Source organism: Bos indicus, chromosome 7, assembly GCF_029378745.1.
Source record: "Bos indicus isolate NIAB-ARS_2022 breed Sahiwal x Tharparkar chromosome 7, NIAB-ARS_B.indTharparkar_mat_pri_1.0, whole genome shotgun sequence".
In the NCBI taxonomy this organism is placed as follows: Eukaryota; Metazoa; Chordata; class Mammalia; order Artiodactyla; family Bovidae; genus Bos; species Bos indicus.
Window position 1 is genome coordinate 7,642,632 of NC_091766.1, and position 16,146 is coordinate 7,658,777.

General features: G+C 48.1%; 1 protein-coding gene across 1 annotated transcript in view; it reads right to left on the reverse strand.

The window, feature by feature from the left end:
- Positions 1–15,857, reverse strand: part of CYP4F22 (cytochrome P450 family 4 subfamily F member 22) — a 35,647-nt gene extending 19,790 nt beyond the window's left edge. Inside the window, exons 1-2 of the mRNA XM_070792619.1 lie at positions 15,737–15,857; positions 2,517–2,739 (exon numbers count right to left, since the gene is read on the reverse strand). Coding sequence (XP_070648720.1) covers positions 2,517–2,738 — 222 coding nt within the window. The 5' untranslated portion in view covers position 2,739; positions 15,737–15,857. The remainder of the gene's footprint in view (positions 1–2,516; positions 2,740–15,736) is intronic.
- Between the last annotated feature and the right edge of the window lie 289 nt (positions 15,858–16,146).

Genomic DNA, 16,146 nt, shown 5'->3' on the forward strand with positions numbered 1-16,146 from the left:
ACATCCATCTCAGGATCAACCCACCAACCATTTGAGGGTGAGGGGGCAGGGATGTTTTATACCAGCTCCTTTAGGCCCATAGTCACTGACTGAGGGCTATCCTGGGGCATTAATTCACAAGCTAACAGTCCACCCAGGCAGAGTGGGTTACAGCTAGAGAAAGCCCTAGAACACAGGCAAGTCAGCTCCTTGCAGCCAGAAATGGGCAGAGAGGATGTGAACAGACAGTGGCATCACCTGCCACAGTGGTGAAGGCAGGATTTGAACCTAGGCCCCCCAGGCTCCAAAACACCTGCTCTTAACCAACATGCTCTATGAGGCAGAGCTCTTCAGGCTCAGTATCAGGTGGATCTGAGCTCAAACCCATCCTCAGCAGCTGTGTGACCTTGGGCAAGTCACTCGACCTCTTTGAGCCCCAAAGATCAAATCCAAAATGTAGGGCAGGTCCATCCCTATCTCATAAGCTGTGAGAACTGGGAGAGCTCAAATACAAAAGACCTAACCCAGTGCCTGGTGAATGGCAGGGCCCAGAAATTTTAGAATGAATGAATGACTCTTCTCTGATTTCTGCCTCTCCTTCTGGGTCAAGTTCAGCCCTGAGCCTGTCCACACCCAAGGGAGACTACGGCATTATCCAGATCTCTCAGCCCCAGGATGGGCCCATGGGATCGAGGTTGAACTTCAGAGCTGGCCCTGGCCTACCACCCGTGGCAGCAGGGCCTGGCCATCACTTTCAGGACCACCATCATGCCAGAGGGCTTCCTGGAGTAAGGCTGGATATGGGGCATGGAAAATGAGCAGAAGTTCATCTGACAGGGAAAGATATTCTTGGCAGAGGGCAGTTTTGGCAAAGGTCATGGAGATGGAAAGGCAGAGCTTGTTCATGGAACAGGAAGTCATTCTATTAGACTAGAGGGAAACCATGGAACAGGTGAGGAGGGTGAGGGTGAGAGTCTAAAGGGACTTGAACTCCAGCTGAGGAGTTAGGAGTTTCTCAGGACAGCAGTGGGGAGCCTGGAGGGTGTGTGAGCAGGGGAGGAACACGGTGGGATTCAGGAATCTTTCTGGAGCCTGGATGAGGGATGAACCAGAGGGGTGAGAAGGAAGGCAGAAGCCCAGGAAGGAGTCTAGACCATGGAACAGCAAAAGAGGAGAAAGGAGGCCTGAGCAGGGCTTGGAGAACAGAAGAGAGGGAGATGATTCAGGTACAAAGAGGCAAAACTTGGTAAGTGCTGGCTCCAGGAAGGTAATTCCCAAAACTAAGTAAAATGAATGTATTTTGCACTATTGAATGGACATGTGTTTCCTCCTTCCTTCTCCTGAGACACTTACTCCAAGCAGTATCTAAAAGACATCTAGAATCACTTGCTCCTTTCAGTCTCTGCAGGACCCCGGAGTGAAGAGCAGACACCCACCTCTGTGTAGCAGGCCCAGAACCAAGCATGCCACAGAAATGACTTCAAGAATCGTTGGAACACTCTCACGGGGTTATCAGGCATGATCCTATTTCCACAATGCAGATGAAGTACAGGGAGGTGAAGAAGCTTCTCAAGGTCACACAGGCAGCTCATGGTCGAGAGAGGCAAGTCCATGCTGATGACCACCGCCCCAAACTGCCTCCCCAAAGTCCTCCAAGTTCAGCATAAGGCTTTAATTCGGAAGGTCTCCACAATGAAGCTGTCCCTCAGCTTCATTTAGGGCTGGAAGGGGAACCAGGTGAGTCCAGCAGGGAAATAGGGGCTGGACTCTGAGGCCCCCCAGTCTTGGCACCCTTGGGAGTCTGAATTTCTCTCTTACAACCTCTGAAGTGCATTTAGAAAAGTCCAGCCTTTCTCATCCAGAAGCCAGATGGGCAAGAGTAGAGAGCTAAGATCAGGCGTACTGGGACTAGACAGCACGGGTTTGAACCCAGACTCTGCCACTTACAAGCTGTGTGGCCGAGGGCCAGCTACTTAACCTAACCTCTCTGTGCCACAGTATTCTCCAGAAGAAAAAAAAAATAAGGAGATAGTTGCTGGACCTACCTTCTAGGACTGTCAAGAGGACTAAATGAGTTAATATGTATAAAGTGCCTGAACTAATACTTGGAATATATATATGAAATAAGAAAAGAAATGAAAGAAAAGGGCTGAAATCCTCACCTGGGACCACAGCATTAAAGAGAATGAGCAAGTTCATGAAACCACACTGGGTTCAGGTGAAGCAATGAAGTCTACAAGGATACCTCCCACTCTCCTTTCCTGGGATTTCATAAGCACTGATGCCTGTTGCTATAGCAATAGCCCGGAATTATAGAGAGAACTTTAGAGTCAGCTCTGCCTCGTCCAAGCTGTGTGACCTTGGGTAAACTGCTTGCCCTCTCTGAACCTCAGTCTCACTCAGATCCTGTAAAATGGGTCTGTTTATGGCTCCAACCAGATTCTTGAGGGGATAAGGGAAGCCAGCAGGGCCATCATCCTTACTGAATACCTGTACCTGCCCTGGCCCACCCGGCAAACCTGCCCAGCCACACCCACCATGCCCAGGTGGCCCAGCAGCCAGTTGCGCCGGGGTGGCTGGGGGAAGCAGCGTAGTCGGCGGCAGGTGATATAGAAACCCCAGCAGAGCCTCAGGAACTGCAGCAGCAGACGGAAGAGGAAGAAGAGCAGGGTGAGAAGGAGCCCGGACACAGCATACAAACGGAACGCCGTCTTCTCCAATCCCAGGAGGTGCAGCAGTTGCTCTGTGATGGGCAGCATCCTGGGGGGGGGACACATGGGATGGGGGTCAGTGAAGGTGGGAACCACCCTCCGGCCATGGGTGTGCCATATACACACAATGACCTGTGGACCGAAGCATGATATGCCTGGCATACTAATACATGTAAGTCCCAGGCGCCAAGGACGCTTCCTCCCCCAAGGAGGAGGAGCTCCACCCAGCTGGCCCCTCTATATGCCCTCAGCCTTGACTTTGCAGAGCATCCTTCCTGCCAATGCACAGCTGGCCAGAGTGTTAGAAAATTAAAACAAACTTCCTCCCCTCCTCCCTTCTGAAAGGAGCTCTCAACCAATGACTGATGAGCATTGCTGATGAGTCTCAACCAATGACTGATGAGCTTTGCTGATGAGTTTTAACCAATGACTGATGAGCTCCGGCTCTTTCTTTCTGGTGCAATGACCGATATGTGGTTCTACATGTGTTACTAAGGTTCTCCAGCAGGACTCCAGCTGCCCACGAGAAAGACTTTCTTTATAAGTTACCTCCTTTCCCCTGTCTTACTTCCCTCTTCAACCTTTAATTGAGGTGAAATCCACATGATATAAAACCTTTTTTTTTTTTTTTTTTAGTGAGCAAGTCACTGGCATTCACAGCGCTGTGCAACCACCACTTCTAACCTAGTTCCGAAACACTTCAGTTCAGTTCAGTTCAGTTCAGTCGCTCAGTCGTGTCCAACTCTTTGCAACCCCATGAATCGCAGCATTCCAGGCCTCCCTGTCCATCACCAACTCCCGGAGTTCACTCAGACTCAAATCACCCCAAAAGGAGACCCCGTCCCCATCAGCAGTCCACTCTCCCCTCCGCCCACCCCTGGCAATCACTAATCTTTTTGTCTGTTCTGGACATTTCATACAAACGGAATCAAACGCTGCAACCTTTTACATCTTTTGTAGCTTTCTTCACTCAGCACGTTTTCAAAGTTCATTACCTTGTAACATGTATCGGTGGTTCATTTCTTGTACTGCTAGTAATAGTTCTTTGTAAGAATGTAGCACATTTTGTTTATCCATTCAACTGTTGGAGACTTAGGATGGTTTTTGTTTTATTTTGTTTCATTTTGGCCACACATGTAGCATCTTAGTTCCCCCACCAGGGATCGAACACTTGCCCCCTACATTGGAAGCAGAGTCTTAACCACTGGACCTTCAGGGAAGTCCCTGTTTCCACCTTTTTGGCTACTGTGATATGTGCTGCTATGACCATGGATGTATATGTATTTGTTTGAGTCCCCGTTTGCAATTCTTTGGGGTTCACTTCCTCCCCACTTACTGGTCTTTTCTGTGATCACTTCTCAAATAAACTATTTGCACTCAAATCCTTGCCCTGAAGAAACCAAAGCAGCGTGGGTGGGTAGCAGTAATATTAGTAACACAGTGAGCCGGTATGGAGCACGTACTACATGCCATCTGGGTGGCACCTCATTTCTTGGAACCTTAACGCAATCCTTGGAGGCAAGCCCTGCCATTCTTTCCATTGTCAAGACAATTCAAGCTCAGTGCCTCTAATTCAAGGGGGACAGGGAGCAGGCAGAGACCCCCTGAATCCCCCACCAAGGCCAGCTTCACTCACGTTTGAGGGCCCATGGATGTCAGACAACATCAAGGCAATTGCTCAAAATGCTCAAGTCCTGCTCTCATCGGTCTCTTCCACTCTGTCCTATGAGCCAAGGGTTCCCTCTGTGCCCCTACCTCCTTGGACAGCACAGCTAAAGGAACCTTGCAGTGCAAGTTCTCACCTGTGTCCTCCACCTCCCCCACCTCTGCCAGGGGTGCCCCCCACTAGGGGCTCTGACTGACTGGCTCTTCCACCAGCCAGAGTGTTTGCAAGGATGTGAAGAAACTGGAAACCTATGCATTGCTGGAGAGAATGGAAAATGGAGAACATTATGGTTGTTCCTCAAAAAAAAATTAAACATAGAATTACCATATGTTCTAGCAATCCCACTTCTGGGTAGATCCTCAAAAGAAGTGAAAGCAGAGACTCAGATAGATATATGTACACTCATGTTCATGAAAGAACTACTCACAATAGGCAAAAAGTGGAAGCAACCCAACCATCTGTCGATTAAAGAATGGATAAATAAAATGTGATCCATTCGCATGTACACTCTGCTGTATTTAAAACGGACAACCAACAGGGACCTACTGGGTAGTACATGGAACTCTGCTCATAATGTTATGTGGCACCCTGGATAGGAGGGGAGTTGGGAGAGAAGGGCTACACTGTATGTATGACTGAATCCCTTCCCTGTTCACCTAAAACTGTCACAACATTGTTAATTGGCTACACCCAAACACAAAATAAACTGTTTTTTAATGTGATCCATTCATACAGTGGAATATTGCATGTGTGTGTGCTGTCTCTTTAGTCATGTCCCACTCTTTGTGACTCCATGGACCGTAGCCTGCCAGGCTCCTCTGTCCATGGAATTCTCCAGGCAAGAATACTGGAGTGGGTTGCCATGCCCTTCTCCAGAGGATCTTCCCAACCCAGGGATCAAACCTTAATCATTTATGTCTCCTGCATTAGCAGGCAGGTTCTTTACCTCTAGCACCACCTGGAAACCTCACAGTAGAATATTATGCAGCCTTTAAAAGGAAGGAAATTGTCACACATGCTATAACATCAATGAACCTTGATGACATTATGCTAAAGGAAATAAGCAAGACACAGGAGGGCAAATAATGTATGATATCCTCAAATGAGGTCCCTGGAGGGGTCAAATTCATAGACACAGAAAGTAGGATGATAGTTACCAGAGCCTGGGGGAGGGAACAGGAATTTAGTGTTTAACAAATCCAGGGTTTTAACTAGGGAAGATGTAAAATTCAGGAGATGGTTGGTGATGACGATTTCACCACGATGTGAATGTACTTAATACCACTGAACTATACACTTAAAATGATTAAGATGGTAAATGTTTTGTGTATTTTACCACAATTAAAATTCCTTTCAAAAATACAGACAAGGACTTCCCTGGCAGTCCAGTGGTTAAGACTTTGTCTTCCATCACAGGGGGTGCGGGTTCAATCCCTGGTCAGGGGCCTAAGATCTCACATGCCTCATAGTCAAAAAGCCAAAACTTGAAACAGAAGCAATGTTGTAACAGGGGCTTCCCCAATGGCTCGGCAGGTAAAGAATCTGCCTGTAATGCAGAAGACACAGGAGATGCGGGTTTGATCCCTGTGTTGGGAAGATCCCCTGGAGGAGGGCATGGCAACCTGCTCAAATATTTTTGCCTGGAAAATCCCATGGACAGAGGAGCCTGGTGGGCTACAGTCCAAAGGGTCGCAAAGAGTCAGACACAATTGAGCATGCACACATGCATGCAATTTTGTAACAAATTCAATAAAGACTTTAAAAATGGTCAGCATCAAAAATTTTTTCTTTTAAAAATACAGACAGACTGATGTAGGCAATATGTCCTCTGGAAGGCTGAGGAGGTAGAGAAGAAGGGAAAGAGGAAAGGGTGGGGAGTAAGCAACCCTCACTAATGAAACACAGAGAGCTCCAAATCACAAGTCCCAGGCACAAGCTCTAAATTAGGGCCACTACTGTGGGCCACCTCTCCCATGGACGACTCCCATGACTTGCTCTGCAGGAAGTAGCCATGGGTATTTATTTCTTTACTGATTTCACTGGCTAATGATTTTTCCCAGCGATACCAGGAAGCCAGCTAGTGGTTGAGTACATGCATGCTAAGTTGCTTCAGTCATGTCCAGCAGTGGTCCAGGAAGGCCTTTCAGAGGAGGAATATCTGAGAGGCTGTCACAAAGGCCAGATTGAAAAGTGGAACCTAGGGGGACAAAGGGGGCTTTCTTACTAAACAAGTGTGTGCACGCACACACACACACACACACACACACTCACACACACACACTCATACATATACTCACATACACACTCACATACACACTCACACACACACACTGTAAGCAGCTGGGTTCTAATCCTGACTCTTCCACTGCCTGGCTTTAACTGTCACCCCAAGTTCCCCCATCTGGAAATGGGGGTGGCTGTAAGAGATGATCTCTGAGTCCATCAGGTTTGACCACTCCTGTGTGTAGTCTTGAGTGGAATGCTGGGGTCAAGGTCACCATACTGGCAGGTCCAAGACTCCTGGGGGTGGGGTGTGGATTCAATATATTCACCTATGGACATCAGCTGAAGCTCCAGTACTATACTCCAATACTTTGGCAACTTGGTGTGAAGAGCCAACTCATTAGGAAAAAACTCTGATGCTGAGAAAGATTGAGGGCAGGAAGAGCAGGGAGTGACAGTGGATGAGATGGTTGGATGGCATCACCGACTCAATGGACATGAGTCCGAGCAAATTCCAGGAGATAGTGAAAGACAGGGAAGCCTAGCATGCTACTGTCTATGAGGTCACAAAGAGTCAGATACGACATCATGATTGAACAAGAACAATGATGGACACCAGAGGGAAGGGGGATGGGATAAATTGAAAGATTAGAATTGACATATACACACTATTCGGAGAAGGCGATGGCACCCCACTCCAGTACTCTTGCCTGGAAAATCCCATGGATGGAGGAGCCTGGTAGGCTGCAGTCCATGGGGTCGCTAAGAGTCGGACACGACTGAGTGACTTCACTTTCACTTTTCACTTTCATGCATTGGAGAAGGAAATGGCAACCCACTCCAGTATTCTTGCCTGGAGAATCCCAGGGACGGCCGAGCCTGTTGGGCTGCCGGTCTATGGGGTCGCATAGAGTCAGACACAACTGAAGCGACTTAGCAGCAGCAGCATACACACTATTACATATAAAATCGATAACTTAGAAGGACCTACTGTATATCACAGGGAACTCTACTCAGTGCTCTATAATGACCTATATGGGAAAAGAATTTTAAAAAGAGTGGATCTACATATATGTATCAATATAGCTGATTCACTTTGCTGTACAGCAGAAGCAAATGCAACATTGTAAAGTAACTATGGTGGTGGTTTAGTCACTAAGTCATGTCCAACTCTCTGCAACACCGTGGACTGTAGCCCACCAGACTCCTCTGTCCATAGGATTTTCCAGGCAAGAATACTGGGGTGGGTTGCCAGTTCCTTCTCCAGGGGAATCTTCGCCACCCAGGGATCAAACCCTCATCTCTTGCATCTTCTGCTTGGCATGCAGATTCTTTACCACTGTGCCACATGGGAAGCCTTAAAGTAACTATATTTCAATAAAATGTTATATATATATATATATATATATATATATATATATATATATATAAACAGGCCACCTGGGCCACATCCAACAGTCTGCCTCCCATCCCAGCCACCATACACACAACCGTTCTAAAGGCTTGTCATGCCTTTGGTCTAACTCTGTCCATGGCTCCCCACTCCCCAACCCTGGCATCCAAAGCCCTTTGGGAGGTGAACCCTGCCCATTCTCCACCTCAGCCACAAAGATCCCCTTTGTCAGTCTGTTTTGGACCTGGCCCCTGCTTTCCTCACTCGGTTTGTAAATGCTGGTGCTCCTTAGAGCTTGGGCCTGGGTGGTCCTCTCCTCACCTTCTCTGCATGCCTCCTGAGACTCAACCCCTCCCCTGGCTGCCAAGACCCATCTCTGAGGTCCCTCCCTTGTCTCAGTGCCCCGCAGTAGGGCCAGCCAACTCCTGGATATTCCCCCAAAGGTACCCCCCAGACCCTCAGATTCACCTCACCTCCTACCTCCCTCCTTCTTCCTCCATCCAATCTGTTGTCAGCTCCATCCTAAACATCCTTCACTTCCGTTCATTTTTCTCCGTCAGCATCTTTCCAACCTATGTCACCACTGTGGTAGCCTCCTCCCATTGGTCCCCTGAGCTCCATCCTTGTCTGCCAGCAGTCTATTCTCCACACAGCAGCCAGAAGGCTCTTTCTAAAATTAAATCAGACATGACTTTCCCCTTCCTCCTATGGTCCCCCTATTTTACTCTGAAAACAATTCAGGCTAATTCCATGGATCCCAATGCCCTGTATAGCCTGTCCCTACTGACCCCCTCCAATTGTGTCTCCCACCACTTCCCCCGTGACTCACTCAACTCTGGCCACTGCAGCCACAGGCCAAGTTCATTCCTACCTCTGAGCCTTTGCACATGCTATTGTCTCCACCTGGCATGTCTTTCCCCCAGCTCTGCCCATGCTGACTTCCCCTCATCCTCCAGGCCCAGCCCTGCCCCTAACGGTTCATTTTACTGCAATCATCTACCTCCCCTCCTTTGTTCTTGACAGAATTGTTGAGTACCTGCTGTATGCGGCGGCTTTCACAGTCAGGCATGTCTTTCATTTTTCTAGTAACCCTCAGAGGTAATTGAGGGGTTCTTTAGTGGAGTTGCAGCAAAAGCCCCCTCCTCCACCCAGGAAAATCCCAGCTGATATCCCAACCAACGAAATGTCTTCCTGAATTGAAATGGGAAGAAATTGGAACAAGATAAAGCATGATCTCTGGGAAAGAGGTCCCTGCTCCAGGTGGGTTGCTGGAAAGGGAGGACCAGAGAAACCCTGTTCCCCACCTCATCATCCCCCAGGCCAGGAACAGGCTGCAGTCTTTCCCAGAGCAGACATCAGCTCTACTCCTTGCAGAAGAAAACACACATGCTGTGGGTCCCTAACTGGTTCTCACCCTGGGAGCCTCAATTTTCTCATCCACATAATGGGAATAAAAGAAAGAGGTCCATCTGATGCTAATGGGAAGAGCTCAATAAATGGGTGCAGTGAGGAGTTCCTTTACTTTTTTCAGCTGGGTTCCTCAAACAAGAGCACTTCAGTCTAATGCCCCTCCCCCAAAAGAAGGTGCTACAAAAAGTTTTGAGGTGCTGCAACTGCTGTAGGAAACAGTTCGGTGGTCTCACAAAAAGTTAAATACAGAATCACCCGATGACCCTCCACTCCTAGTGAAGTGAAAGTCATTCAGTTGTGTCTGACTCTTTGTGACCCCATGGACTATAGAATCCATGGAATTCTCCAGGCCAGAATACTGAAGTGGGTAGCCTTTCCCTTCTTCAGGGGATCTTCCCAACCCAGGATTTGAACCCAGGTCTCCTGCACTGCAGGTAGATTCTTTACCAGCTGAGCCACAGGGGAAGCCCAAGAATACTGGAGTGGGTAGCCAATCCCTTCTCCAGCAGAGCTTCCCAACCCAGGAATCGAACCAGGGTCTCCGGCATTGCAGGCAGATTCTTTACCAACTGAGCTATCAGGGAAGCCTGAGGTGTATAGCCAAAAGAATTGAAAACAGTGACTTAGATACTTGTGTACAAATATTCATAGCAACACTGTTGACAACCACCAAAAGATGGGAGCAACCCAAATGTCCATCAATTGATGGTGGATAAATATCACATGGTGTATCTATACTACTGCTGCTAAGTCACTTCAATCATGTCCGACTCTGTGCGACCCCACGGACGGCAGCCCACCAGGCTCCCCCGTCCCTGGGATTCTCCAGGCAAGAACACTAGAGTGGTTTGCCATTTCCTTCTCCAATGCATGAAAGTGAAAAGGGAAAGTGAAGTCGCTCAGTCGTGTCCGACTCTTAGAGACCCCATGGACTGCAGTCCACCAGGCTCCTCCATCCATGGGATTTTCCAGGCAAGAGTACTGGAGTGGGGTGCCATTGCAGTGGAATATTATTCAGCCACATAAAGGAATGAAGCATTGACACATGCTACAACATGGATGAACCTCAGAAATATCATGCTGAGTGAAAGAAGCAAGACACAAAAGCCCGTGTATTGTATAATCCGATTTATATGAGATATTCAGAGTAGGTAAATCCATAGAGACAGAAAGCAGATTCGTGGTTGCCAGGGGCTGAGGGTGGGGAAGGGGAAGTGACTGCTAATAGGTATGGGATCTCCTTTCAGGCTGATGAAAATGTTTTGGAAATAGATACATGTAATGATTGCACAACATTGTGAATGTACTGATACTAAATGTCACTGGATTGTTCCCTTTAAAATAGTTATTTTAGGGACATCCCTGGTGGTCCAATGGCTAAGATTCCCAGGTCCCAATGCTAGGGGCCCCAGGTTCGATCCCCAGTTTGGAAACTAGATTCCATATGCTGCAGCTAAAACATCCTGCATGTTGCAATGAAGCTCGAAGATCCTGTGTCCAGCAACTAAGACCCAGCACAGCCAAATAAATGCATAACTAAACACAAAAGTATTTTTAGTTATTTTATATTAGATTAATTTTGCCTCAATTTTTTAAGTGCAATACAAAGTTTGAGGACCCATGGGAAATTTATCCTGGTGGCTGCCTCTGGAAGGAAACTGGAGAAACTTGGAGCAGGACTAGAAGAGAGACTCACCTTTCCCTCTCCAACCTTGGGGGACTTTCTGACTTTCTATACCCTACACTATTATATACACTATATACAACATGTGCTTCAATATGAGCACATATTGAAGTAGCAGTTGCTAAGTCACTTCAGTTGTGTCCGACTCTGTGCAACCCCACAGACGACAGCCCATCAGGCTCCCCCATCCCTGGGATTCTCCAGGCAAGAACACTGGAGTGGGTTGCCATTTCCTTCTCCAATGCATAAAAGTGAAAAGTGAAAGTGAAGTCGCTCAGTCATGTCCGACTCCATGCGACTCCATGTGACCCCATGGACTGCATGCAGCCCACCAGGCCCCTCCGTCCATGGGATTTGCCAGGCAAGAGTACCTGAGTGGGTTGCCATTGCCTTCTCCGAAGTAGCAGTAATAGAAGCCAACATCTACTTCTGCTTTATTCAGAGGCTTTATGCCAAAGCCTTTGACTGTGTGGATCACAACAAACTGTGGAAAATTCTAAAAGAGATGGGAACACCAGACCACCTGACCTGCCTCTTGAGAAACCTGTATGCAGGTCAGGAAGCAACAGTTAGAACTGGACATGGAACAACAGACTGGTTCCAAATCGTGAAAGGGGTACGTCAAGGCTGTATATTGTCACCCTGCTTATTTAACTTATATGCAGAGTACATCATGAGAAACGCTGGGCTGGAGGAAGCACAAGCTGGAATCAAGATTGCTGGGAGAAATATCAATAACCTCAGATATGCAGATGACGCCACCCTTATGGCCGAACGTGAAGAACTTAAGAACCTCTTGATGAAAGTGAAAGAGGAGAGTGAAAAAGTTGGATTAAAACTCAGCTTTCAGAAAACTAAGATCATGGCATCCGGTCCCATCACTTCATGGCAAATAGATGGGAAAACAATGGAAACAATGACAGACTTTATCTTTTTGGGCTTCAAAATCACTGCAGATGGTGACTGCAGCCATGAAATTAAAAGATGCTTGTTCCTTGGAAGAAAAGTTGTGACCAACCTAGACAGCATATTAAAAAGCAGAGAAATAAATTTACCAAAAAAGGTACTTCTAGTCAAAGCTATGATTTTTCCAGTAGTCATGTACAGATGTGAGAGTTGGACTATAAAGAAAGCTGAGCACTAAAGAATTGACACTTTTGAACTGTGGTGTTGGAGAAGACTCTTGAGAGTCCCTTGGACTTCAAGGAGATCCAACCAGTTCATCCTAAAGGAGATCAGTCCTGAATATTTATTGGAAGGACTGATGCTGAAGCTGAAACACCAATACTTTGGTCACCTGATGCGAAAAACTGACTCATTTGAAAAGACCCTGATGCTGGGAAAGATTGAAGGTGGAAGGAAAAGGGGACGACAGAGGATGAGATGGTTGGGTGGCATCACCGACTCAATGAACTCAATGAACATGAATTTGGGTAAACTCCAGGATTTGGTGATGGACAGGGAGGCCTGGTGTGCTGCAGTCCATGGTGTCGCAAAGAGTCAGACATGACTGAGCAACTGAACTGAACTGAGCACATATTGACCACTCAAAATTGTTTTAACTGTGAAAATTAGTGAATTGTACAACCCAAATAATGAACTCTACTTTAAACTGTGGACTTTGATTAGTTATAATGTTCTATATTGGTTCATAAATTGTAACAAATGCACCATGCTGATGAGAGGTGTTAATAACAAGGGAGTTGTGGGGGGCAGGTGTTGGAGCTCTGTACTTTCTGGGTAATTTTTCTTTAAACCTAACACTGCTCTAAAAGGTAAAGTCTAGAATTGGGAGGGGAGCATTGAAATACATACATTACCAAATGTAAAACAGAGAGCTAATGGGAAATTGCTGTATAACAGGGTGTTCAGCCTGGTGCTCTGTGACAACCTAGATGGTAGGGATGGGGTGCGAGGTGGGAGGGAGGTTCAAGATGGAAGGGACATATGTATACCTCTGGCTGATTCATGATGATGTATCACAGAAAGCAACACAACATTGTAAAGCAATTATCCTCCATTTAAAAAGAAATAAAGTTAAATTAAAAAAAAAATAATAATTCTCTTTTTTAAGAAAAACTAATTAATTGATAGCACAGTGAACTATATTCAATATCCTATGATAAACCATAATCAAAAAGAATACAAAAAAAGCAGAGAAGCATATTTGGGGATGCAGGCAGCTATTCCTTTTCTTAATATGGTGCTGGTGACATGTTTCACTGTGAGGAAACACCAGTTCTAGAATGTGCACTTTCCGGTATATATATTGTACTTCAATTAAAAAAAATTAAAAATAAAACGAAGAGGTGTTAGGGGGTTGCATTATCCTTCAAAATGCATTTTGGATTCAAATCACAGATCTGCCCCTCCCCAAGTAAGCAGCCTGGAGTGGGCCCAGTCCCCATCCTCAGCTTCCATTTTCCAATCTGTAAAATGGGTTAATAATAACAGGACCTCCCCCTTAAGGATGTTTGGAACACTTCAGTGAGATAAGGCTTGGCACATAGCATGCAAAATTTCAGCCATTATTCCTATTTCTATTAGCATTTTATGGAAGTGAGAGAAATTCAAAGCTGGCACTCTCAAGACCATGTGGGATGCTGGCACGCCGGTTCCTCTCTGCACCAGCCCCCAATCTCATTCCAGAAGCCAAGAAAGGCCTTCGGCAGACCTGCCGTGGCAGAGGTGACCCCGCCCACCCTACTTGGGCGGTCATTATCTGAAGATGGAGATGCCAGCGACTGGCTCCAAAGCCAGCCCACACCCATGGAGCACTGGTTTGTCAGGTTAGCCCAGCCTGCAAACGTGGACTCATCATTCAAGGCGTGTGGCCTCCTGAGAAGGAATGCAGCAATGTGAACACTGACCCACCAGAAACCATATGTCTACCTCTCCTTGAGCCACAGGTACTACGCATCCTACCTCTGCCCCCACCCACAAAGTGGCCTGACAAACAAGTACCCAACACTGACTGGCCCCAATACCTCACATCCCAGCCCTGCTCTCCATCCCGTCTCGCAGCCTGTATTCAAGACAGTCTGCCCCTGTGACCCCCATCTATGCCAAAGGGCTGTCCCAGGTGCAACTCTTACTTTTCTAAAGTGCCAAGCCCCAGATGGTATGAGCCAGAAGGGGGCCTACCCCCAAATTTCTGGGCTTCTGAGAAAGAGATTCAGGGGAGCAGTTTCAAGGGCAGGGCCAAGTTGGCAGTTCAGGGTGTGAAGTCGGGGAGTCTCAACACAGCTTTGGGCATATTGTAGGCATTTGCTTGCAGTTACTTTGGCCCAAAGGAAATCCTGACAGAAAAAGAAGCTTAAAAGACACCAGTAATCTAGCTCATTCCCGGGCTGCAGTTGTCTCTGTCCATCCAGAGTAACCACACTTGGATGTGCACCTCGAAAAGGACTCCATGAAGCTCTGCCTCAGGGGAGTGTCTGTACACCTCCTGGAGCCTGTTTCCTCATCCAAAAGACAGGGACCGTATTACCCACTTCCTGGGGCTGAGATGACATTTCCACGATTTTTAATCGGCTCAGCTCAGTGCTTGATCAAGGACAAGAAGTCCTTGATCTAAGGTCTCTCTCATGGAGGTTGGTACTGCCATCACATTCATTATTGTTGCCCTGCCATTCGAGGATTTAAAGAATCATGCCCATGTCTTACCAGGGAGGAGAAATGAGGTCCCAGTCTCTGAATGTCCCCAGAGTCATCCAAGCACCTCTGCAGATACAAACTCAGGTCACGGCGGGACACTAGTCTGGATCTAATGTTACTGCTCCGAAACCCAAGCTGGGCTATACCGAGAGGCGGCAGCCATCGGAAAGTACCCAGGATTTTGGGGTCAGCCAGGGCTGGTTTGTTCAAATCCCAGCTCCCCAACTGTTTCCCTCCTACCTCCAGCCTGAGACTTATCAGCTGATGGGCCTCAGTTGCCTTGTGGTGCTCCCAGCTGGCTAGCCACCCCGTGGTCCAAGCGGGCCAGTTCTGACCCCTGGGACACAAGGCAACATAATTTCCTTATTATACGACAGACATCAGCTGGGAACAACAGCAGGACCTCACACAATCCTCACAGCCAACTGTGGGGACCTAGGCAGGCATCCTCTTTTCATAGAGGGGCTCTTGGAGGCTCTATGCCTGCGAGGTGTGTGACCCAGGCGGAACCACAAGCCTAAAAGTTCACCAGCGGCATGCAGGCTTCCCTTTAAGACAAGGTGAAGTGAAATCCCAGTGACCCCGATCAGTCTTAAGGAGGCGTCATAGGGCTGGGCTTGGATGCGTCTACAATGACCTGATGAGGAGCCTGTGCCTTCTTAAGATCTGGGTCTGCATGGAAACCCGGAGAGAAGCATGTATCCAGGACTCCTAGGCTTACAACAGGAGAAACTTCACACAGATGCACAGACGGTCGGAGATACGGTCGGGAATACACACACACACACACACACACACACACACACACACACACACACACACACCCCAGAGTCCCTTACAGGCAGTCCCCTCTTGGGTCCTGGGGATCCCTGGGGCCCGCGGTGCCCACGTCAGCCGCCGCGCTCAGCCGCTCGCACCCGTGGTACCAGCCCGAGAGCTGGTGCACCTCGGGTTACCGCGCTGGGCTGCCGCCCCTCTTAGGTTACAGCCCGCCCTTCCCCACACGCACTCACCCTGCGGGTCTCGGCCTCCCGCCCTCGATCCAGATCTGCCTGAACCGCAACCTCGGCTCTGACCGCACAGTCAGACAACCCAGCCCTTTAAGCCGCCCCGCCGGCCGGCCGGGACGGGTGGCCCGCCCCGGGCACGCCCCCGATCTCAACAGCCTCTGGGCGGGGACTGAGGCGCGGCCCCCAGAGACGGGAGAAAATGAGAGACGTGGAGACATGGAGGTGTGGACAGGAGCAGAAAGGGAAAGACACCGGAGGCCTCAGTGAGAGAGAGTGACAGGTGGAAAGATGGAGAACAAGATGCTGAGATAGAGACAGGTGAAGAGACAGACTTAAGATACCCAGAGGCCCCAAACCATCAGGCTTCCTGCTGTCCTGACTGCCTTTGGCGCCTTTATCCCCCTCTGGACCAC